Source organism: Myiozetetes cayanensis, unplaced genomic scaffold (assembly GCF_022539395.1).
Source record: "Myiozetetes cayanensis isolate MyiCay16 unplaced genomic scaffold, myiCay2020 scf3, whole genome shotgun sequence".
Lineage (NCBI taxonomy): Eukaryota > Metazoa > Chordata > Aves > Passeriformes > Tyrannidae > Myiozetetes > Myiozetetes cayanensis.
This window is the reverse complement of record NW_026087521.1, coordinates 2,810,993-2,836,298: the sequence shown is the minus strand read 5'-3', so window position 1 is coordinate 2,836,298 and position 25,306 is coordinate 2,810,993. Positions and strand designations below refer to the sequence as shown.

Here is a 25,306-nt window from a genome sequence, read left to right as displayed (position 1 = left end):
AAAATAAAAGCTATCATGTTTGTGCCTTAGCAGAGCATGCCAGGATGCCGTTGCTAAGATGATGCCTGCTGATTCTGGCATAAAGAGTGATTTGAGCAGACCCTGCCCTAAGGAGCTGAGTCCCAATCCTTTCTCTCCTGTATAGGAACAAATCAATTATTCTAAGGAGGCAGTGTTGTCTCTCGCTGCTGTTGTGTTGCTTTTTGAAAACGTTTTGTAAGTTAGTCCTTAAGTGGGATAATTGCTTTCAGCATTTGCAAGTTAAATGAAGAAAGCCCTAATTAGATTTTATAAAGTGGCTTAGCACGTTGAGAAGGCTTTTCATAAAGTATACTGTGTATTCACTTGGCGTTGCACAATTGAATTTCGTGTAGCACTGACGAAACCTAAAAATCCTATTTGGCCCTGGGTGCTTAAAGGATTGAAAGCCTGTCTTAAGTACTCCTGGCTATACAGACTCCCTTCCTTTCCTCACCATCCCACCCTTATCAGGGCGTTTATCTGTGTTTTAGAGACCGGAGGAGCTGCATCAAGACCAACCTGTTTGAGGAAGAGCGTCAGAGCAGGGCATAAAGCTTGGGATTTTGTGGCACTTCCAAAGGGGGCCGTGGCACTTGCTGTTTAATCTATCTTAGCTGTTATTGTTCTGTGCTGATTGTATGGTGGGGCTGGGTGGCACAGAGCCACTTTGTTCAGGTTAGTCCTGGCTCTGTGTGGGCACTTATTGAGTTCCACAGAAACCCAGCAGGGCCTGTGCTCAGTAGTTTTTGGTATTGTTTGGTGTCCTGTAGGTTAGAAATGTGATATGCTAATGCTTTCCTGCTGCCATCACAGCCTCGGCCAAGGCAGCCTAACGCATTGCTTGCCATCTGAATAAGAACTTAGCCTAGTCACAAGCCCCTTTCACGTGTGGTTTCTGCTGTGTGTGTGCCAGGAGCTTCCTGATGAGAACTGGAAGGAGTCCCCCAAACCGGTGTTTGTTCAGGTCCTTTGGGCGCTGTTGCTGGATGTGACTTTACTGAAGTCTGGGGAGTAACATCTCTGCTACCTCAGTCAGTCAGGTCACAAAGCTTCATCTGCAAAAGTGTGGGTTCCCCATGTGAACAACTTTGAAAACAGTTTGAAAAAACAGATCTAAAGAAAAGTGCTTAATCGCAGAATCATTGAGTGGTTTGGGGTTGGAAGGGACCTTTAAAGATTATCTTGTTCCAACTCCCTGCCGTGGGCAGGGACACCTTCCACTAGAGCAGGTTGCTCCAAACCCTGTCCAACCTGGCTTTGAACACATCCAGGGATGAGGAGTCCTGCACTGGTGTGTTATGAGTTCAGATAACCACAGAAGCAGATAAATGGCAGCTGGTCAAAACTGCGATTTGCCTTCTGCTCTGCTTGAGAAGTCTTGGGTGTTGTGTTTAATGTTCTCCTGTGGTTACAAGCATGCAGGTAAAAATGTCTGTGATAAGGCCTGAATTTGAAGAAGGGTATAGAGATCTCAAGATCCACTCATCTTGGGACATTTACTCATGGATTGTCACCATCCTGGCACGGGGGACAAAAGGTGGTTCTCCTGCTCTCTCACTGCTTGATCTCTTCAGCTGCAGGTTAGAGTCAGTCATCTCTGTCATGGTCCATTCTTCTCACTTGTTGCTTTTAAAGGGTCAAGTTATCTGAACACTCTTGGAGTCAACAAACTTTCCCATTTGGATTTGGTGGGACACTTTGTCCGTGGCAAGTTGTGGCAGCGTGTTCTTTGTCCAAACAGGCTGTTCTTGTAACCACATGGAGCTACGCTCCTTTGGATGAACATTCACAGCCACCCACAGGCACTTGGTTCACTCAACCACATGTGCCCTGAAGTGTTTTTAGTCATTTGCAGTGTCTCTGTAAATGGACTTTGTGTACCCCTTTGAAGTATGTTCGTACTACAAGGACTTCCATGGTCGAGTAGCTCTCAAGTGAACACAGATTTGGCCTTTCCCCTCTTCTGCCTCAAATGTCAAACCAATGTGTATCACTGTTGATGGACTTATTTACTCACATTGGTAATCCTCTAGGCTGAGTAGGAAACTTCTGACAGGTTCCATGTGATCTTGTGAGTGATGTGCAGGCAGAACTTCAGTTTTCTTTGAGAACAGGTTTTGAACTGGATGAAGTTTTCTTTATTACAAGAGGTAGTTCATGCTCATTCACCTCATTAGAGGTGATGAAGTTTGATGAAATGATCCATCTTAAAACCTTAACAGGTCTTTAAAAAGGCAGCTGGCCTGGATATAATTCAAGAAAGTAGATATTTATCCTTGATTCTTTTCTCATTTTAGAGTAGTCTTAGGAAATCCTTGTGTTTGTATACTTGGTGTAGCAACTGTGTTGTTGTTGCCAGTGGCTTGAAATGAGTATTGTCTGTGTGAAGTGTCTCAGCCTCATGTCTGTACTTGGACAAATTTCGGTTGATGATGCAGCTTTCCTTGGCAAGGCAGGTCTGAAATGGCTAAACTGGAGATTTATTCCTGAAAGGGCCAAAGAACATTTTCTGAGCAAGTTTGGGAGAATTTACTTTAGTCCACATAGAGGTGAGGGAGTGGGGATGATACTTAAATCATCAGGTTCAATTAAAAAGCCTGCAATGACCTGACAGAGGGTCAGAAAGCACAGGAGGGTCTTCACATTTCACCTACAGGGCAGCTCTGCCAAGACAAATAAATATGTGCTGGCTGGCAGAGGACTGGTGCCATATCCTTCAGCGTCCCAGCTGCAGGGCTGGGGGTGGACTTTGCATACTTGGGGTGACCTGTTTGTGAGTCAGGAGCAGCCTTGGTGAATACACAGATTGGTGCTTCTCATGCAGAGAAACTCCCCCATGTCTTTGGAACAGGGTCCTCTGGAAGATCCTATTTTGTATTTTCTAAGAACAAAGTGAATGATGTTGTTTCCTTCCCTGTCATCTTCTGTGTGACCAAAGGCAATGAATGAGCTTTTGCTGCATTTCAGGATTTTATGGTAATATTTCACTGTTATCAGTACTTTTTGGGTTTTTTTTTTCTTTTTTCAGAAAAGAAAATTATCTTAATTACCATGAAGTAACTAATCCTCAAAGCTGTAATCATTGCTGACATAATGCTTCATATTTACAAAACACAAACAATTCAGTTCACCTCTTCACTTTGTCTTTTGAGCTATTGTAAACAGTTTCCTGGAACCATTGTTTAATTGAGAAATTGAATTCTCTAACATGAATAGTAAAGGCTTTTGACTGCAGAGATGTAATGCTTCCTTTCATGTTTTGTTCAATTTCGTGATGCACATTCCCATCAACATACTTTATATTTCAGTAGAATTTTTGGAGTGAAACGGTGCAATTATGAAGATAAATTTTTTTTATAAGTCAGTACTTGGGAGCATGTCGAGCAGATATTGTGCTGATTATTTGGTGTGGCTTTAGGTGTCCTAATAAATGGTGAATTGCTACATCTTTGCCTACTTCTATAATCTTTATTTTTCTGTAGTTTTTAATAGATTTTTTTTCTTTAAAGGACCATAGAACATTTTGGGTTTGAAGGGACCTTAAAGATGATCCAGTTCCATCCCCTTTGCTGTGGCCAACCTTCCACTATCCCAGGTTGCTCCAAGCCTTGTCCAACCTGGCCTTGGACGCTTTCAGGCATGGGGAATCCACATCATCTCTGGGCAACCTGTGCTAGGGCCTCACCACCCTCACAGCCAAGAATTTCTGCCCAATATCCAATTTAACCCTGCCTTCTGTCAGTTTGAAGCTATTCCCCCTTGTCCTGTCATTCCATCCCTTGTCCAGACTCCCTCTCCAGCTCTCTTAGAGCCACATCTTCCCTTTCTTTGTCACTTCAAATATTCCCTGTGTTCATGTTGGTTTCCAGACCCTCAGCTCAGCCAGCCTTGTTCTGGCATCCTCATTTGTGAAGTGCCAAAATTAGACAAACTAAGCCTAAATAAACTATGGAACTTATCTGTACTCATGATGCCATGTTTTTCTTTTGTCTGATATCTTGCAAGTAAGGCTTTGCACATCTTGATTTCTATCTATTACTATCTTGGAGTACCAGAATATCACTCCTCATGCTTCAGGATGAGTGTATGAAGGCCCTTAAAATTAGATTTGGGAGCAGAAAGGTCACTGCCCAGTACTGTGTATCATCACGATAATGCCACTGAATAAATCACTCCTTGATTTAACTTGAGCACTCCTGGGTGGATTAGCCCATAATAATTTGTCAGGGGCACTCTCTGTGTTTCTGTTGAAGACTCAGGGCAGCTTAGCTCACCGTGGGAAACTTTCTTTTGGTTGGAGGCTGGAAGGGCCATATCTATTTGTGAAGGACAGGGAGTGCTTTTGTTACCTTCCCAGACCCATTATGGGATGTGATTGCTTGTGGGAGTGTCTGCTTATGATCTGTTAGAAAACAGCCTATTAATAAAACAGAGGCTCTTGTAATAGAGCACTTCTTAATCTTCTTCCTGTGTGGTTATTTATAGGCTGTGACATCTTAATTTGCCTCTCATGTGCATCAACTTCTGTTATTTTAAAAGATCAAGTAGCTTTCACAGGCCTCTGAGAATCACTTCTGGAGGAAACTTTTCTAAGGAATCTGACAAAAAAGGTCCAAGTCGTAAGTTTGTTGTGACAAGTGCATTAAGGTTTTTGCTGGTGTCTTTCTAAATGAGAAGTAATGGGATGTCTTCTTGTAGTTACTTATGTATTAATCCTGCCTTTGATTACAAGCAGATTTTCCTGAGTTCTAGTTGCTGATAATACTTATTTGCCCTTAGTGACCTGCCTGGAGCAATATTAAATCCGTGATTGTCTTATTTCTGTGGTCTTGTTCTCTTTCAGAGTGGTCCCAGTGCCAGATCTTGTCACAAGATGTGCATTGACATCCAGCGAAGGCAGATCTACACGCTGGGCCGTTATCTGGATTCCTCTGTGAGGAACAGCAAGTCCCTGAAAAGTGACTTCTATCGCTACGACATTGACACCAACACTTGGATGTTACTGAGTGAGGACACTGCTGCTGATGGAGGCCCCAAGCTGGTGTTTGATCATCAGGTCAGCCACACTCACACTCCTCCTGCAAGGTCTCAGTGCTGGAGAGTCAGCTTTGATCTGTGGTTTAGAAGTGCTGTACCAGGTACCAGAGAAAGGGCGAGGAGGGTGTGCTCTCAGTTCAGTTCTAACAGCACTGCGGTTTTAATGCTGGTATTCTCATCAAACTGAGTCAGAAGAATCATAAAAGCCTTTGCAAACAAATCCATTTTATTAAGACACGTTTTATTAAAGCTCGAAGCACGGTTCATCTGGTTTTAATCAGCCTCCTTGAGCTGGGTTTGCAGATCTGCCTTCTCGAGGGCGTTGGGGAGCAACTTGGAAAGTTGTGCATGGGTACCTTTGGAGTAATACTCCAAGCAGGCTGCTGGAATGAGACCAGCACAAGAGCAGGATTCCTTCAAATTTGGTTATTCCTTCAAATTAAGTTACGTGCTTGCTTTGTCACGACTGAAACACCTTAGAGGAGTGGCTGCTAATCCCTTGAAAAGCCACACCTGTCCACATGTTCAGGCTGATGACAACTCCTTATGTTGTACATTCACTGGCTGTTGTCTACTTGAAAGAGGTACTTTGTTCTCAATTGATTTTATTATAAAGCATTGCCAAGAAACAGCACATCAGGACTCATTTTTAAGGCAGCCCAAGATGCGTTTTATTGGTGCTGGCTGTTTTGTAACCAAAGCTGTTGTTTGCCAGCACAATGTGCCTTTCTGCTGACACCGAAAATTAAAGATACGCCATGTCTGCAGAACAAAAGCCAATCAGTCTTTCTGTTCTATTAATAACGAGTACCAGTCTCCAGGTGTTGGGGAGAGAGGCACAAGGAAATTGTCAGCTGGCAAGGCCACTCTGGGTACCTCGTTTGCCTCCTGAAATGGTTCCTTTTTTCCCCTTTGCCGTCTCATGTGTTCTCACTAAATTCTTTATCAATCTGCAGCTCTTCCTCTCCTCTCCCTCAGCACCTACTGCGATAGCAGTTTTTATTTAACCTTCAAAAATGTGCTGCACTAGAGGTGTTTTGTGTAGGCTTTGCTGAGTAGCATCTCTATCTTACTGTAATCTTGTCTGTTTGTTGGTTTGCTTCCCACCCCCCACCTCCTTTGGTGTTTTGTAATGCTCTGTCTGAAAAACATCACCTGGAGTCAGGGAGTTTGGTTTGATTTGTGCTGCAGTGCTTTTCTTGTGTGCCATAAAGTCAAGTTAGGCTTGGGGGTTAAACCTATTTCTGCTGCAGTCCCATCAGGGATCCTTGGCTGGGTTTATTCCCCTTTGTGTTCAGGTAATGGGAGGTAACAGTAAAACAGGTAACAGTGCTGGGGGTGGAATCAGAGTAACAAATCACAGGCTGATTTTTGCACTGACCGAGTGGTGGGCAGTGAATTAGCAGGGATTTTGAATTTTTCCCTGGCACAGCCATTGCCAAAGGTGATGTTCTGTTAACTCTCCAGCTGTGGATCATTGTGGAAGACTCTAAAATATTTATCCCTAGCTGAAATCAGCAGCTAGGGATAAGTTTTCGTAGGTGAAAGGTACACTTATTTTTTTTTCTTATTAAACAGCACATAGAAATTACTTACATTTTTGAATTCATTTTATGAGATTAATACCTGACAACCATGCAGATGTGTGTTCTTCCCTGTGGGTTGGAGGCTCAGGAGATGTGCAGAGCACTAACTTAGATATGGCTTGCAGGAGAGGGATGTTTAATCTCGAATCTCAGAAGTGTTTTAAGTTTCAACGTGCTGGCTTCAAACTGCTACTCTGGTCCTTGCAGATGTGTATGGATTCTGAAAAACACATGATCTACACCTTTGGAGGCCGAATCCTGACCTGCAATGGCAGTGTGGATGACAGCAGAGCCAGTGAGCCACAGTTCAGTGGGTTGTTTGCTTTCGACTGCCAGTGTCAGACGTGGAAACTTCTGCGAGAGGATTCCTGCAATGCTGGACCCGAGGATATCCAGTCCCGGATAGGACACTGTATGTTGTTCCACTCTGTAAGTATCCACGCCCTGCCTTGATTGATGATGCCTGACTTTTAAGGAGAACATCTGGTTTTGGTTTTCCTTGCAAGTTTGGAGCTCTTTAATCTCCTGAGGGGTGTGTTGTTGTCTCAGTTCCGTGTTCGTGGACATTCTGGTGCTGCTTTGGTAAGTGCAGGAGGTACTAATTCAAGTCTTGGAGCTTTCATGAGTTCAGCTCAGTAATATTTCACGTAAAAAACAAGGTGAGTTTTAACAAGTTGATTTTAGTGGAACAGTAGTAAATAGACCTGAAGGCTCTGGTTCAGTTTGACCTAAAGAATTGTCCTTTTAAAGTTGGTAGAGCAATTTAGAAGCTTCTGGTCTAATAGATACTCTTACTGGAGTGGGACTTAGTAGGTGTGCATTGATTGCAGAGGCCTCACAGCCCATGGTGCTGAGCACTCAGCTGCAGTTTGTTGTGCTGAGCAGCTGTTGACAGCTGGGCACAGATGGAATAACAGGCACTTCATCCAGAGCCTGATGGAAAAGCAGAGGAGTTGATGGGGTGGGGCGTGTATAGCATTTTATTCAGTGTTAGGCATTAAACCCCACCTTCCATTACCTTTCCAGCTGTGTTCATCAACCACATGTTTATTTGAGAGAAGGGAATTAAAGAGGAGAATTCAAGAGAAGAGAATTAAAATTAATGTTGTGACATTCAAGTATTTACTGATACCACCAATTCAAAACCCACCAATTTGAAGAAATTACCGAGTTTGTTTCTCTTTCCCTTTCCAATGAAAGATCAGAATTTTTAGAGTGAATACTGGGCTTTCAGAGCCTTCAATTTTATTTTGGTTTTGAATAGCTCTTTAAAATCTGGTGTCGTGGTTTTGCTCTGGTTCAATTTACTTTTATACCTCCACATACAATTACTACTAGTTGAGAGAAGGTTTATGCAGACAAAAAGAGACTGAATTAAAAAAAGGATGAGTATTTATTATTAACAAACTAAAACTAAAGAATTATATTTACAACAATTCTACTTGAGTAAAAGGTACTATGTATTTACAAAAGATACTTTTCCCCCCACCTCCCTTTATATCAGTCCAAGGAGGAGAAGCAGTCTTTTTCTGTTCTCAGAATTTCAGCTCTCTCTCTCTCTCTAGTAACTCTGCAGTACTTTTGTCGCAGTTGGAACTTTTTTATCTCTCTCTCTTATTCTGTGTTGGCCTCCAGGGCTGGGCCTACCCCCCTCCTGGGTTAAAACCGAAGGCTGAGGGTTACCCAGGTCTTGAAGGGTCTCCTTCCATAGACTTGCAAGGGGACACTTGCTTACTATGGATCTTCTTCCACAGGGTTACAGGGGATAATGGTTTAAGAGTTCACCCCTGTTTCCCTATGGAGGTCCCTCCCCATGGGAGAACGGTCCTTGATTGACTTCTCGGCATGGGTCCAGTCTGGATCCCTTACTCGGATCCCAATATCCCACCTGAGCCATTTTCTGCTCCAGCGTAGGTTCTCTCTAGCACCAGCAGCACGGATCCCACACATGGATCCCAACATCCCTACCTGAACCGTTTCTGTTCCAGCGTAGGTTCTAATACCCGTCAGGGTCATAAATCTTCAACAGCAGCAGCATGGATCTCTCACTGAGATCCCAAGCTTATCTGAGCTGTCTCGCTCCAGCATAAGCATCGATCCCTTCAAGGGTCACAAAGTCTTTAACAGGACTCTGCCTCATCTGAGTCGCTTTTACTCCAGCATAAGGCTTTCTCTGTTAAAGTCACAAATCTCTGGTGCATCCACAAGCTCCTCTGTGAGCCGCATGGGGGTGGGGGTCTCTTCACCCCAACAAACTTCTACAGGTGGCAGGGTTTTATTTTTCAGTCTTTACCCTGCTGAAGGGAGGAAGAGTGAAAAAGAGAAAAACAGCAGCTCTCCCCCCTTCGAACTTTTCTTCTCTCTTCTGCGACTGCAGCTTTGACCTTGAAAATCCTGTTATCTCATGGCTGGAATTCCTCTGCAGCGGTTTCTTGTCTAAGCAGTTCGTCTTTTAAACTTTTTTTCCTTCACTCTCTCACAAGAGAGAAGGGAGGTTTCAGTGTTGCACCTGCCCCCCCACCCCGGCCCAAGCCGGGGAGGAGGGGGCCTTGGCCCTCCTCGGGCCCGCTACCTTCTCTCCTACATGGCTGCTGTTCTTAATTTCAACTGCGCCACCACCTTCTCTTCCGTTTTCTTAAAGATGTAATTAGCAAAGGCGTCACTGAACTTTTTGATTGGTTTTTTTGTCCGGAAATCACCTGGACAAAACCATCCTCAGCCCCAGGGATGAGCTGGTGGGCAAAACCACGACATCTGGTGAAAAACATATTGCCACACAAAATTCTGCACAGGCACCTGAAGATCTTTCCAGTGTGTGTCTGTGAGAAATGTAAGAATGCTGGTTTCTGTAAGCACAGGTCGTGGAAGTTTAAGTCCTTTTCTGTTTTTTCAACCATTTGAAAGAATAATAATCTGCCTCTTACAGACTTTCCACTTGGCAAACCTGAAAGAAGTAATAAACCTGTTATTCTTGGCTTTCTGCTTGCCATTTGCCTGTTCTGAGCTCAGTAATGTGCTGGTACCTGGAGGGTTTCTCCTACAGCCTGTCTCTTGTTCCTGTCCTGTTTTTAACAGTGAAGTTACGATCTGATGAGTTTTAGACACAGGAGCTGTTAATTCTTTAATATTAAACTTGATGAATTGGTGTTTTAATGTTCTGGAGTTGAAGCTGGATGAGGCAGAGCTATAGTAGTTACAGTGATTTTAAACTTAGAAGAAACATCTCTGTTAATTGCTGCCCCATCCCTGGAAGTGTCCAAAGCCAGGTTGGACAGGGCTTGGAGTAACCTGGTGTAGTGGAAGGTGTCCCTGCCCATGGCAGGGGGTTGGAAATGTATGATATTAAAAGTCCCTTCCAAGCCAACCCATTCTGTGACTTTTATGATAAATGTTAATGGTCACAGGTGACCAACATAATTTCTTGAACTTTTATATTATAAAGACTTTTCTTCTCCCCTCATTCCAGAAAAATCGCTGCTTGTACGTGTTTGGTGGCCAGAGATCGAAGACTTACTTGAATGACTTCTTCAGTTATGATGTGGACAGCGACCACGTGGACATTATATCTGATGGCACGAAGAAAGATTCAGGGATGGGTAAGAGGAGATCTTCATCATCATTTCTTTCCATTGGTACAAATGAGAAATAAGCTGTGAAGGGTGAAATATTGTAAAAGGAGAAATGTATAGGTGAGAGGCCAGGTCCAGTGTCCTGTGGGATCAGGTTGGCATCCTTAACTAGCCCTCTATACCCAAGTAAACTCCACAGTATTTAGGTTAAACTTATGCCAGCTCTTCTGTCCTTACTGTCATTTGACACTCACCACCTTCAACACAATACAAATAACTGATGCATGAAAGCACGTAGCAGCTCAAAAGAAAAAACCAAACAAACAAAATTTAAAAAAAAAAAAAGAAAAAAACCCCAAAAAAACCAAAATAAGAATTAAAAATACCTCTTATGAAACTCTAACAAAGACCAAAAAAAATGAAAAAAGTTTTTTCTTTTAAATCTGGAGAGAAGAGGAGAAAACAAATTTTTATTTTTCTGGTTTTCATTAAGTGAAAGATACTGTAAAATATAGATAATCTGCTTGGTTTGAGATGCAGAAAGGCAGAGAGGATGCTCAGAGACAGAGAATTGGAGGGACAGAAGTTCTGGTGGCTGACAGGAGCTAACTAGAAAGATGACACCAACCTGTTGTCCTGTTATATTTGTAACAAGTATCAGGAAGTGCCAAAAAAAGGGAGAGGAGGGAGCAAGGCTTCAGCTCTGTTTGGTCCATACCACTGGAGCTGTATTCCCCAGGCAGAGTTCTGTATGACAGAAATCTTTTAGAAACACCCCAAAGGCCTGTAACATAACCATAAAGAACTGATTTTTATACCTCTTCTGCTCAAATGACAGGGAAAAATATTCTTTTTTTTTTCCCAAAATGATTTCTGCTTGTATAAACACATCATTTTCCTGTTACAAATACCCTGATTTTCATCATACAACTCAGAATTTGAAATTGGAGTTGCACTGTGTACTACTGTGGGAATATTTCTCAATATTATTTATATTCAGTCCAGATCTTGTTTTCTCTTCTCCCAGTTACCAAAATCCCAGGAAGCTAATTTATCTTGAATTTAGGCTGCCCTCCTTCTTCTGATCAGGCTTCATTTTTAGCAAGTAATTTTGCTGAACGTTTGAAGTGAATTATTGATGGTTACAAGTTATTGTTTGCTCGTTAATTTAGTTATGCCAACGAGGGAGAAAAGTACCCAAGCTCTTATTCTCCGGAGTCATTTATTTACTTGAGTGCTTCCAAGAAAGAACCAGCTTGGATTGTTGACAGTCTCCTTTATTCAGGTGCCTGCGTGTTGCCTGATGCTGCTCCACGCACACCCACGCACCGTTTGTTATCCTCGGAGCTTTTAAAGAATTGATTTTTTTTTTTCCCCCCCCTCCAGGAAATTGCCAGCATTCTGCCATTTTGATCTTTTCAAACTACATTTCTTCATAGCCAGAAGCCTTAAAAGATGTGGCTTTAAGCTGACGCCTGTGTCTGCTTCAGATTTAAAGATACTGAGCTTGTCTTAACAGCTGGAGAAGACACTGAGCTCTGCTTTTCAGGGTATATGAACTGCAAGGCTCAGCTGAGTAAGAGAGATTATAATTTTTTAGCCCTCCTCCCCATTCCCATAGGCCCTGAAGTGTTGAATAGAAGACTAATTTTTTTTTTTTTTTTTTTTTTGGTAAGAAAATGAGTCATTGGACATAATTTACGAGTCGATTTCTCCGTTTACTGTTCTCCTGTGTGCAGGGAGTAAACAAACAGATCTGAACGTTTCCACTGCTTTTCAAAGGAAGTGCTGGGATAATTTGCATTTTAACGGGAAGGGAACAAAATGCTTGTTACGTTCAGACAGCAAATGTTGACAGCACTGTTTTCACACGAAAAAAAGCAAGTGTTTATTGTGCTCTTGTTAGGTACTGATATACCCATTTTGATCTGTCTGAACAAAGTGATTCCCTGCCTGGTCGCTGTGAAGTTTTAAGCTGCTCGGTGTGATGAGTCAAGTTGAGGATGCCTGACCTAAATGTTCCTATAAAGTCCCATGATTACATTTTGTTCCTGGCTCACATGTGGCATTCAGTTCTATTCTTAGTTGAGCTATTTTGATTTTTACCCTTTCTAAAAGAACTTAATTGTTCATTTGTGTGAGCATCTCTTGGAGTAGGGAGAAGATTTTATTAAAAGTAGTAAAATGTATCGTTGAGGATTATCAGTAACACGGAGTTGTTGCAATGCTGTAGAACAGTGTTAATGACGTGTGGGTTTTGCTGCTCTCATCTTCTGGGTGAGATATTTATGCTGTTTAGTGTTTCTTTGCTTTTGTTTTTGCTTGTGATGTTGTTCTTGTAACCAGTTCTGTGTACGGCTGACAGGTTTGAAAATAGTGGGTGATAAGTAGCAGTTAAATTTTCTTAACTTGGAGTAAAGGACATAATTTTAGCACATTTAGACATGGAACTGTGAAGATGTGTTGTATGTGAAGGAAGGCAGTAGTGGTGGGAACTGGAGGAAGTTTAGTACTGTTGAGTAGAGCCTGTGGTTGGAGGAAAGGCAGAAACATTTGTGTTGATCACACGCTTCTAGAACAGTTTTATACTTTTAATCACTTTAAAAGCACAAAATCAACACACAACCAACAAAAAGATCCCCACCAGGCTCCAAAAAGATACTCCAGAGTGTACCTCTGAAGTTTCAGATGGCGTCTAGAGGTTCCACCAGCCTCAGGTGTCTCCCAAGGGCTGGAATGACAATTTCTAACTCGCTTAATGTGCCATCCATGACTAACCATGGACAGTGATTCCATGTCTCAGGGAGCTAATGGGAACACTGTGGTCAGAGTTCTTGTGATAATCCCCTCTGGCCCTGACTCAGGTGGTGTGTCAGAAGAGCTCTTGGTCAGAGGGAGAACGTCCTTGAATGCACATCATGTTTTATCCCTTGGCACAGAGTAAATTCCAAAGTCAAATGTGAACAAGCCTTAAACCTTCTTGTGGCTCCTTATAATGGTGGAGTGGTTCTTGGAGCAATCCACAAGTAGTTTTTTTGCTAACAGTGAAGATCCTGAGTGTTTTGCTGGGCAGGTGCTTGTTCCAGATACAGAACCGTGTACCTGATGGATGGGGAATTTCATGGTTAAGTACCACGGACAGAGGCGACACAGCTCAGCCCAGGAAATCGTGGTTTAAAACAAGGCAAAGTCAGAAAAACCTGAATCCAAACAGCACAGCAGCAGGGCCAGGATCCAGCTGAGCCAAACAGCTGGAATGTTCTGTTTTGATCACCTGTTCGTGACACCTGATGTGTTTTGCCTGTGCTCAGGGAAGATCTACTTTGCCATGGCCAGCACATCCCTTGCCATGGAAGGACTTTGTTTTGTGAGGGACTGTGCCTACTTTCATCTTGTGAGGTGCTTCTCAGTCCCAAAATCCTTTCCTCTGCCTGTGAAGGTGAGGAGCAGAGCGGACAGTCCTCAAATCCCAAGGATGCCCTGCAGAGATACCACAGCTCAGGATTCCATTCAGAATTACTGACTGACCTGGTTTTTCCAAAAGCTCAGAGAGAACTGAGCACTGGACATTGGATTGTTGCTTTGGCAACATGACAGCCAAACTGTTCGGATGGTCTCCTTAGCTGCTCCTTGGCAGGCTGCCAGCTGCAGTCTCATCAGGAAAAATCCAAGAGGATAATCATTATCTTGCTGTGTCAACAGCTGGCCTGTGTGCTGTCACTCAACATTAGAGTTCAGGGGAGGTGCTGCTTCCATTTTATGGGAATTACAAGGAGTAACTTGCAGACCTACCAGTTTTTTAAAAATTAATCCACTGGGAAGTGCCAGGTTCTGGTGAGCAGCAATATCCATGTGATGGATCTTTCTCCCAATTTTGTAGTCACGAGGCATCACAAGGAGGGAGATACTTGCGAGTCATTTGCAGTGGGATTGGCATCACATGTTCTGAGGGTTTCATAACTCAGGTGGCACTAAAAGGCTGTCAGTGAACTCACTTTGTTTAATTACCCTTCATGAATCCTTCAGGCATGGCCTGTAGACTGTAAATTTGCATAATTTTTTTGCTGTTGCCACATTTTCAAACTGTGTTTAAAAACGTGCCATAGTCTCCCCTCCAATGTGAGAGATGAACTTTCCTTTCCAAAATTCTGTCTGGTGCCATGAGAACATCTGTGAAACCATTAATTCCACTTCAGGTTGCTCAGAGAAGCTGTGGCTGCCTCATCCCTGGAAGTGTCGCTGCCCATGGCAGGGGGTGGGAAGTGGAGGTCTTTAAGGTCCCTTCCAGCCCAAACCGTCCTAGTATTCCATGAACTCTGATTTCCTGCTTTGCAAGCTCTGCCTCTGTGTAAAAGCTGTTTTCTTGCTTCAATACTGGCAGCAGCCAACGCTGTGCTAGAAACAACCGCGGCTGTTTGCACACAAGAGCCAAAAAATATTCAGCTCTCTGAAATGATCACTGTGATCCAATAAATGCCTGTACGGAGGGACTGTGGTAGTGGGAACGGGGCTGTTGCACGATTAGGTGTCGCTTTCGGAGAAGAGCTTTTCCCATGTGTTATATCTAAATGGAAATTACATTGCACAGAGCTCCACAGCATCTGATGGAAGCTTGCTCGGGAATTATTGCTTGTTTATGTAACTGGCTGCGAACTCAAGGCCTGTGTGGCTGAATATTGTTCTCAGATATTGAGGCCGTGAGCTTTTGATTTTTACTGCATAAAAATAAATTAAAATACCGTGAGGATTCGGGCTTCTGATTTTCGGTTAGTTACTGCCCTTCTACCCTGGGCTGGTTAATAAGATTAAAGGGGGGAAAAACAGAGTGTCAGAGGAAAAACATTCACCACCTACTAGACTTTTTGGGATTGTGTTGTATTTAGTGATTTCTCTACAGCTTCTCCTGTTGATTCAGTGATCTGTTGTTATAGGAGCCAAGTTAAAGTCGTGTAAACGCAGGCCAGTGTTCAAAACAGACCTCAGCCCTCGGTCACTGCCACGTCCCTTGAGCCGCCTGCCCACAGTCGACCCCAGAGGTGCCCTGAAAAGTGTGGAATTAGTGGAGCTTTGCTCCAAATCTGATCTCACGTCTCTGTGAAGAAGCAGAAGTGAGGGAACTTCCATGGAACCATTCCTACCAGTTTATTCACCCCTTGGATCTAACACATTGCAAACAGCAGATCGTGCAGGGCTCTGGTTTTCACCCCTTGTTGCTCAGGATTTTTTTTTCTCCAAGTCCTAAAGTGAACCAAAATGCCCTGTAAGCAACCAGTTACTGCCACTGTTGCAGGTTCATTTTTATGGGTTCAATTTTGTTGGCTCAGTTAAACTCCCTTCCTCGACGTACATTTTGTTACCTAAATATCCCAAGTATTTTTCTGACGTTTCCAGCCCGTGTCCCTCCCTAATACTCCAACTGCAGTCGTTTGAATTATATCCAGCATTTCCTGCCAGCCTGCTGCACTTGCAGATGATGAACCTCTCTTACCCTCTAGTGGAAGTATTTCAGTCCTGAGGATTTTATGGAGCCCTTTTGCTCTTGTCGAGGATCGGACTTCCTTGGAAAACATCTCTTTCTGCTGGGTTTAAAACATCACAGCATCTTGTGCTCACTGTGTAGTATCTTGTCTTATTTTTCTTTTTATTTTCAGGGACTTGTTTACCAAATTTGTGTTGTCTTGTGGGGTTTTTAATCCTGTTACGTGGAACCTTCTAGTTTTGTCTTCCTCTGCAAAAGACTTGATGTCAACTTTTTCCAGCCTAAGGCACTGCTTAAATATGGTTTCTACACAGTTGCTTAGATAGGTCACAGAGTTTATATAAGTTGCTCCTTGTCTTAGGCCCTTAGTAACTGTAAGGTTTTATATTGCTGCTATTTTTCTAGACATTCTGCATTTCTAACAGTCAAGAAGAGACTGAGGGAAGCCTGAAATTACTTGACTTGAATTGAGGTTTGATTGCAGTTGCTGCAGATGAATTCTGCTCTTAATATCAAGAGGGGGAAAAAAACCAGCAGCGCTGAACTTTGGCAGCTTTTCCCTCCTTCATTATTTAAATAATAATTTCAGCTTCGGGGAACCGAGCATAAACGAGATACAACATTCATTTATTTAACAACATTTCAGGAAGGAGGGATGGGACTTCCATAGGCAAGTTTCAGATGCTTTTGGTATCAGTGGTAATAGAGGGGACCATCTTCCTCATGATTATAATAATTTTCACTTCAATGAGCCTGAGGTATTAATGTTCTGAAGGTTTTTGGTTTGTTTTTTTTTCTAATATTCCCGGCATGGTCTCAAATGTTCAAAGCAGCAGATAGAGTTGCAAAGACATTTTCCATCTACATTAGCATTGCTGATCAAATTTAGATGGCTCTGCTGCCAGAAATGTCTCAAATAGGCCTTGAATTGAATCCTTTTGGGTCAGCAGTTTAGTCCCTGACTATGGAAGCAGCATATTACATGATACTTTTCAAAAATTGGCAGTATTTAGTCTATAATTGTCTTTTTATTCTCAATTTCCGTTTGGGCTGACTCTCAGTCCTCATTTCTTATTAAAAGGACATAATTATTCAATTACTGTCTTTGTGGTTTGCAGGTAAAACAAGGTGTGAAGTCATTGTTGTGCCAGCCTTATTCCCTGATTTTTTTTTCTTTTTTTCTTCTCTGCCACCCATTTGCTTATAAACCAAAATAATTTTCCTTTAAAACTCTGTTGCAAAATCTGAGGTCAAATTAGGTAGGTTTGTGAAACCACGAGGAAGGATTTTGTCAATGGGACACTGAGAGTGAATTATCTGAATATATTCCCATTTCTTAATTTTTACATAATTTACATAAGAATTAACTTTTTTTGATTTTTTTGATTTTTTTTTTAAAGAAATGCTTGGATTTTGTGGTGTAGCCAAATGCTTCAGGAGGGCCCTAAATTGCCGAGAACCAAATTCTACTAAGAATTTTTTAATCAGTTTATTACTTTTCTGGCCTAGCAAATGAAAAGAGTGAAGTATGAGAATGAAACCTGTTATGGAATGGGCTTCCAAAATACCATTTAGTGTCTCCTGAAACAGCAATATTAAACGGTTTATTAGCATAGGGCTCGTTTTCTAGGCCGTGGGTGCAGTTAAGTTTAATTGCAAGGAAGAATTCGCAAAATAGGAGAGTTCTGAGAATTTTTCATGCCAAAATCTTGACCGAAGGCCAGGAACCTTCACCAGCCTTTGTAAACTGACCCAGAAAGAGAAAGGAGACAAACAGGATCTGTAAACAAAGATCACGTGCCCTTCCCAAATACATTTTGGGAGGATGGTTGCCTAGGGAAACAGGAAATGGGGAATTATACAACAAACAAAAAGGACTGCCAGACAAATTTGCTGACCTTTTTTTCGGGGAATTATGATGAAAACTGTTGGAATCTGCAGGATTTCACCATATCTCTAAATCCGAAGGTGGAACAGAAGAATAGTTTGGTAATTGCACCACAGATACTTAGAAAATACAAAAACCTGCATTGACATCTTTGTCCTGGAGGAAGCAGTGCAGGGGCGTGAGCTGCGTGGTCATGAGTTCATCTTGAATTTTTTGGAGTTTCCCAGCTTTTGCAGTTAAGCTTTTTGGAATCAATGCGTCCTTTTATGGATGAGATAATAACAGAATAACTCCATTCATATTTGCAAGGGTCATCTGGTCATTTAGCTCTGTGTTCAGGCAGCTTAATCCTCATTTCTGAGCTGGTACTCTCACAAATGGCTCTGTCCATATCTTTCTCTACTAAACAGCAGCTCGCAGAATGGTTTTTTTTTTTTCTTCCACGAGTCACAGATAAGAAGGGAAGAAGAGAATTTGCATTGGACTTGGCTTTAGCAGGGAAGAATTCAGCCTCTGGATGATAATCTACTGAATTGCAGGGAGAGGGAAAGGCATTTGCCTGATGCTTGGATCCCTTCCCGAGTCCTTCCTGTTGTTTCCAGTGTGTAACTTTTCTTTTCTTCTGTCAGTTCCAATGACAGGTTTCACTCAAAGGGCCACCATTGATCCGGAACTGAACGAAATCCATGTCTTGTCAGGGCTCAGTAAAGACAAGGAGAAGCGGGAAGAGAATGTAAGGAATTCATTCTGGATTTATGACATTGTGAGGAACAGCTGGTAAGTCATAAATTCTAACTTCCACACTGACTTTCTTTGGAAAGCAATCCCGTCTCCCAAGGAATTGTAACCTCTGTTGACCCTGGAACGATGATGTTGAAGACAACTAAGTTCCCCTGAGGCACCTCTTTTTCCCATAGTGTTTAAAGACACCATGGCAATAATCTCCCAAATGAGGGAGAGAAATCATGTGAATTATTGTAGCCAGCTGGAGGGGACAAGGGGAAGTGAGCAGTTATAAAAGGCTTTTCCTGTAGGAAGTGCTCAGGGCCAGGATTCATCATCAGTGCAGCAAATTCAGTCAAGTGTAAGTTGATAATACTGGTACAGTTGATAACTGCTATGTGGTGCCAGTTATTAGAAACCAAGGAAACTGGTGCATGGGAATGGTGGGTGAGAAGTGTCCATGGTATATCTACTATTCTGAGAAAAGTTATCCTGGTCTGTTTGCTGTGTTCTGGTTGCCACTGTCCCTTTCCAGAGCTGTCAGAGTTTTTGTATTCAAGGTCTCTTCTAATGTGGGGGCCAATCACTTTGAAAGGTGTGAATGTTGCTTTCTAAAAATGGATTTTCAGTTACAACTTAAGTCTGCTTTGGAAATCAGTGATTGATTGATTGATTACAGCTTTACTGTAGTCCGTGGTCTAAAGCTCTGGGTCCAAGATGTTTTTCTCCATAATAAAAAAGACTTCATGCTGACAATTCTGTGGGTAGATAATATAACATCTAAAGATACCCCCAAAGCTCATGACAGATAATTTTCTAGAATTTTTTCCCTGTTTGGCTTGCGCTTGATGATTTTGTTCAGTCATGGTGACCTCTGATTGTTGGATGGGTTTCTTTGTAGGGCAGAGAATGGGGATGGGATAATAGAGATGTAGAGAAGTAAGAAAATCTTTGGTGTTACACACCATTTGTATACAGCCTTTCAGCAACCTTTCCTACTTCCTCTGAGTCCTAATTAACCATTATTTACTGCCTTGTATTTCAGGTCATGTGTCTATAAGAATGACCAAGCAGCAAAAGAGAATCCAGGTAAAAGCCTTCAGGAAGAGGAGCCCTGCCCCAGGTTTGCCCATCAGCTGGTGTACGATGAGTTGCACAAGGTATGAGGGTCCAGATAAAATACATGACTTTTTTTAGTCTTACTGCTCTTTAAGATGAAGCTGTTTCTTCAAAGATGGTACAATGAATATAGGTTTTTTTCAGAGTTAAGGTTTGGATTAATATGGTCAGTAACTTTCATTTAACTTACCGTGTTTTGAAATGAAATGCTGAGCTGCTTTTTATGTCAGTACGGAGCAGACACGAGAGCTGTTCTCACTTTAAAACACGTGAATCTTGCTTTGTTATCCTCAGGGTCTTAATCTTACAATCTGTTAGTGACTAAATGGTCTCAGTTACCAACATTTCTAGGAAAAATTGGGATGAACTAAATCCCAGTTAAGCATCTTCTGTACCAGAGGTGCCTGACTTTGCCCTGTGTGTCAGAAGCAACTGTCATTGTTTAGCACTGTCAGACACGTTCATGCTTAAGTAGACTTAAAGTTGGTTTTAGTGTACCTGACTGCTCAGTAAACTTAGGGGTTTGTGCATATTAACCAGGAAAGCACAAACCCACAGATTAGGTGCATAAATTGAATAACCCATTAATTTAAATTACTGTGAGAAACTTACTGAACCTTTCACGGATATTTTGCAGTTAAACTCTTTCTAGAAATTCTTTTTAGCCTGGGTTGAAGAACAGAAATACATTTTAGTCTTGCACTCTGTGGGATGACAGTCAAATCTGGAAAACCCAACTAGCCCAAAACTTTGGGGATAAACGGGGTCTGAAGGAGGAATAGGTGCAAATCCTACACGGAGAACTTGCATTGCTTGTTGTCTTCACAGACTGTAATATTGACTGTAAATACTGCTCTGCCTTTACTTCTAAGTGCAAAGTACCCTGAGACTGAGAGTAGTATTTTATAAGTTACTCTGAAGGTTGCTAAATCATTGCAGTTGCCCAGCTTTATCTGAAGAGCTGTTTGATGTACTTGTTTTGAAGAGTCTTTATTTTTAGAAACCTCTGTTCCAATGACCTTTCTAAACTCCTCTGATATAAATAAGGAGTGCCTACAGCAGTGGGATGCAGAATACATTGTTTTGAGTGATTATTTTTAAAGCTGTGGGGAAAGGTAGCCTGTTGGACTTGTTGAACCTCAGTACTTGAAGATCCTTTGTAGCATGTTTAATATCAACAGTTCAGAATCTGGAATTACCAAACGATGGGAAGAAAAATACAGTGAAGAAATAAACAGTCCTTTTTGCAACACTTCCACTCTTCTGGAAATTTGCCTCTCTCTCTGTAAGTCTAGTCTTGCATTTCAGAAATAGGTTGAATTAAAGCTCTTCAGAGTTTATGGCACATGTGGGGACATTGGTCATCTCCCAGAATTATGCTGCTCTGGGCTTGCTGTCATTTTACTTGGAGCATCTTTAGGACTTCCCACTCACTTGGTTGGTGCTTAAGGGTCCATCATGCTCATAGGTTGTTTCTAAAGAAAGAACATGTGTGGGTTTGAGATGTTTGTTTATAAATATCTCAGGAATCTGCTAGAGGTAGGTTCTTTATTATCTTCAAATGTAAGTGGTTTAAGAGAACTTTCTTCATCTCCTAAGGGACAAAATGAGGCTAATAACAAGATGGAGCAACTTGACTAAAAGGCAGAATTTCTCCCTCAAGAACAAACCTCTTCAAAGTTGCTGACATAGTGACTTGTCCTTGTTAAGTTCACGTACACAAACAATCAACTTTTTGATCTGTCTCTCGTTTCTTTAGGTTCATTACTTATTTGGAGGGAATCCTGGTAAATCCTGCTCTCCAAAGATGAGATTAGATGATTTCTGGTCTCTGAAGCTCTGTCGACCTTCAAAGGAATACCTGCTAAGACACTGCAAATACCTCATAAGAAAGCACAGGTATAGAAACAAAGGTGGTTTGTAATGTTATTTTCCAAGTGTCTCTTTTTTTTAAAGTTGATGAAACTTGGAATATCTTGCACCATTTTGGGAAATGTCATTTTATTGGTTATATGGATTAGATGATCTTCAAAGTCCATTCCAGCTCATACCGTTCTATGATTCTGTGCTATGATGGTCTGCAGGTTTCTTGATCATTTTTTAATATTATTTTAATAAAACACGGCAGGGCAGAACTAAACAACAAAATTAACTTCATTCTGCTTTGACTAGGTTATTCTAAAACTAGAAAAATGTGGTGTGGGGGGAGCCATGGGGAATTTTTAGACTCCCTTTTCACTCTGCTGCTCATCAACATGCGTTTTGGTGCTGTCACCTCCCAGGGAAATGGAGTGTGTTTTGGAAACACTGTGCTAGGAGATAGTAACAGCTCACAAGGATGCTAATGAAGTCTGGGGGCTGGATGCCTTTGCACATCTGAGACTCAACTGTGGTGAGGTCATCAGAGTTTCTCATTCAGAAGCTCCTGAAAGAGCTCACTTAGGCAGAATTCAGCTACACAGCCATGCTTCCTGCACTCTGGATGCTTCAGAGCTGCCTTATATTTGCTATTTAGGGCAACGGCTTTTCAAAATCAAGCTTAGGGTGTTGCCTTAGTCAAGAAATTGCAGCAGAAAACAGCCTTTCAAGACCCAGCAAATTATTTGAAGCCAATAAATAGCTCAGCCTGCATTCCTGGGGAGAATACTTTGTTATCAGGTGCTGCCAAGAGCTGGGAGGTCAGCTTTTCCTGATGGTATTTACCTCTGAGGCTGCAAGAAAATTTCTGCACTCAACTCAAAACCACTGTGGCTGGGTGGGGCCTTTTAAGATCAGCCACACAGTAGATGTGAATACCTACAAAAATTAATAAAGGCCTTGCCCAGTTATCTGGGAGGCTTATTAAACCCAGATGTGGTGGTATGGAGATGCAGCTTTGCAGCCTCCAAGGACAGCTGTGGATTATTTGGTTTTTTTCTTGCTTAAATGGCACTCAAAGGAAGTGTTGCTGTGTATTGTGTGGCAGAAATTTGGAGTTTATGCACCATGCTCCCATTTTTGGGTTCCCTGTGAGGGAGCCAAGCCTGACCAGCTGAGTGTGATGGGTGCTTGGCTGGAGTTGCATCTTTAGCCAATTTCAAAATTTGGGCTACACGTGTCCACTGTGATATAAATAACCAAGTAAATAACCCAAATAAAAAAAAATAACAATGAGATGACAGTGTGATAGGTGATAGAAGGGGAAAGATAATTTTAAACTTCATCCTTTCTAGGCTTATGCACCCAATCAGTGCTGCAGGGGCGTAGCTCTGCTCACTGAGGATACTCAGCCCAGAATCATTTTCTCAGGGCTCTATGAACCTCTTCCAGGGAATTCACAGAAGTTACAGTTTCTGGTTGTTAATGGTGGTGGTGAACAGGATTTTTAGGTACCTAGGATCTTAATATCCCTCAAGTGCTCAAAACTTTCCTGTGTTTGAACTGTTCTACTCACATGAGGTGCTACTCACACCTTACAAACCAAACAAACTTGACTGTTTTATATATGTGCATTAAGAACTTGCTGTACATATGCTTTTGAATATTTTTAGTAAGAGGGTGATGCTTTGCTCTTGTAACTTCTTTACACCCCCCCAAAAAAATCCTCCTCCACGTTTCAGTCTGTATTCCTGCAAATGCAGGCTGAGCTGCCACTCACGTGGTTTTCTTTGGAAATGCTGGTTTTGATAGATGGGTTTTGCTCTTTGTAGAACTGGTAGTACTTAGGCCTGAAGGAAATGCCTGTGCTCAAGTTTTCTGTCTCTTCAGGTTCGAAGAAAAAGCTCAGACCGACCCTCTTAGTGCACTGAAGTACCTGCAGAATGACTTGTATGTGACCGTGGATCACTCGGACCCCGAGGAGACAAAAGAGGTGAGGGCTCAACAAATCCTGGTCTTAAAAAAAAATTTAAACTGTTCTCAGTAGAAATTTTGAGCCTCTTAAACCTTGTTTTTATTCAGTTTATAAAAGCTCTGCAGGTGTCCAACGCTTTACCATATATTTCTCCCTACTAAAGTTCACCCTGCTTTAGAAGCAGTCATTTAACTTCAGGTCCAGATAAAATAGCTTTTGTACTCCTGAGGGTGAAGAGTAGGCCTTTGTTTTAATTCCAGCATACTGGTGTGTATTTTGGGAGCTTTAATTGAAATGTAAACTCTCTGAAATGTCACAAGTCTGCAGTTGGTTGTGTGGTAGAAAATGAGGAGAAACTTATTCATGCTGCCTTTTGGCTTGTCAATATTCAGCAGCTTCTGGGAGGGGGAAAGAGGTTTTTCCTGAGATGATCAGTATTTTTTTATATAATATAATTTGTGTATATACATTGCTTACTGCCCTTAAAATCTTATTTCCTCTGCCTTTTGAATATTGTCCAGTAGGCATGTTCTTTTATTTATTCCAGGAATTTGTTCCCATTTCCTGTTTTGATTCCAGCACCGCAGTATGTGTCACTTTACCAAACAGATTAAAGAAATAGTGAGAAGTGACAGATAAAAGTGATTGATTTGACTTCATCATTAATTTCCATATGGAAAGATGTGCCAGCATTCAGCTCCCATGGGGGAGTTGGGGAAAACTCCATGGTCCTTACTGTCTTCTTGCCTTAATGACTTTGGAAGTCATTCAGCAGCTTCTTTTATAAAATCGTGATAGGAGAAATGGGCATTTCTACTCCATGCTGAGTCCTTGGATTAAATCACTTAAGCTGGTGGTTTTAACCTGCTATTTTAGATAAAGAAAAGATTATACAGACACTGAACGCTTTTGGGGGAGAAAACGCTGCTTGAGTGTACACAGTGTAGAATTTAGGGTTAGAATTATGAAAAAAGTGGGTACCCTTATCAGGATCTTGGAACTGGTCACATTTGTCAAAAATTCTGGTCAGCCTTTATAAGCATCTGATCCAATATGCCTGTATGTTCTGTTAGATGGTTTCTCATTTAAATTGTCCCATATCAGGTTGTTTCACTTACTTTATAGTTGTTTCTAACGTAGGAAAGACAACAAATGATTGTGCTGTTCTTAAGGTAGAAAAAGGAGATACTGTTATTTTTCCCCAGTTAGTCACTGTCTTGTACCAGTGTAGTAGCACTTTCATGGAATCCTTTAAGGTGGAAAAGCCCTCTAAGATCAAGTCCAACCATTAACCCAGCACCATTAGCCAAGGCCATCACTAAACCATGTCCCCAGGTACCATATCTACACGTCCTTTAAATCCCTGTAAATTCACCACTGCCCTGGCCAGCTGTGCCAATGCTTGACAACCCTTCTGGTGAACTTTTTCCTCATATCCAGTCTTAACTTGAGGCCATTTCCTCTTGTCCTGGTACTCCTTATTTGAGAGAAGAGACCAACCCCCACCTGGCTCCACCCTCCTGTCAGGGAATTGTAGGGAGCCAGAAGGTCCCTCCTGAGCCTCCTTTTCTCCAGGCTGAGCCCCCCCAGCTCCCTCAGTTGCTGCTCATCAGACTTGTGCTCCAGACTCTTTCCCAGCTCCGTTTCCTTCTCTGGACATGCTCCAGCCCCTCAATGTCTTTCTTATTGTGAGGGGCCCAGAACTGGACACAGGATTTGAGGTTTCTTCTTCCTGTTTGAACCTGTACTAACCCACAAGGCACAAATCCCCATTCTAAAGCTCTTTTCTCTCCTTCTGCTCCCTCCCACTCCTGTAAGACCCTGTCCTGTGTTCTGTGATCTCCCTTTTTCTCTGTGTCACTCCTGTGTTGCTTTGGCCAGTTGCTCCTAAAGAGATCTTGATCTCATGGCTGTCTGGGCCTTTTTATTCCCTGAAAGAAAACCTCTGTGGTGTGATCAGCAAGCTGCTCTCCTCGTTCCTGCTGCCTGTTGTCACCCACAGACTGAAGGAGCTGCTGTGGATGCTGCACATTGGGCACAGGAAAGCCTTTT

General features: G+C 42.1%; 1 protein-coding gene across 3 annotated transcripts in view; it reads left to right on the top strand.

Moving 5' to 3' along the window:
- MKLN1 (muskelin 1) overlaps positions 1-25,306 on the top strand; it is a 104,241-nt gene that overhangs the window by 61,756 nt on the left and 17,179 nt on the right. For all 3 annotated transcript variants that reach the window (XM_050324080.1, XM_050324082.1, XM_050324083.1), the window contains 7 exons: positions 4,865-5,077; positions 6,852-7,073; positions 10,111-10,240; positions 18,210-18,357; positions 19,349-19,463; positions 21,182-21,321; positions 23,170-23,272. In XM_050324080.1, coding sequence (XP_050180037.1) covers positions 4,865-5,077; positions 6,852-7,073; positions 10,111-10,240; positions 18,210-18,357; positions 19,349-19,463; positions 21,182-21,321; positions 23,170-23,272 — 1,071 coding nt within the window. The remainder of the gene's footprint in view (positions 1-4,864; positions 5,078-6,851; positions 7,074-10,110; positions 10,241-18,209; positions 18,358-19,348; positions 19,464-21,181; positions 21,322-23,169; positions 23,273-25,306) is intronic.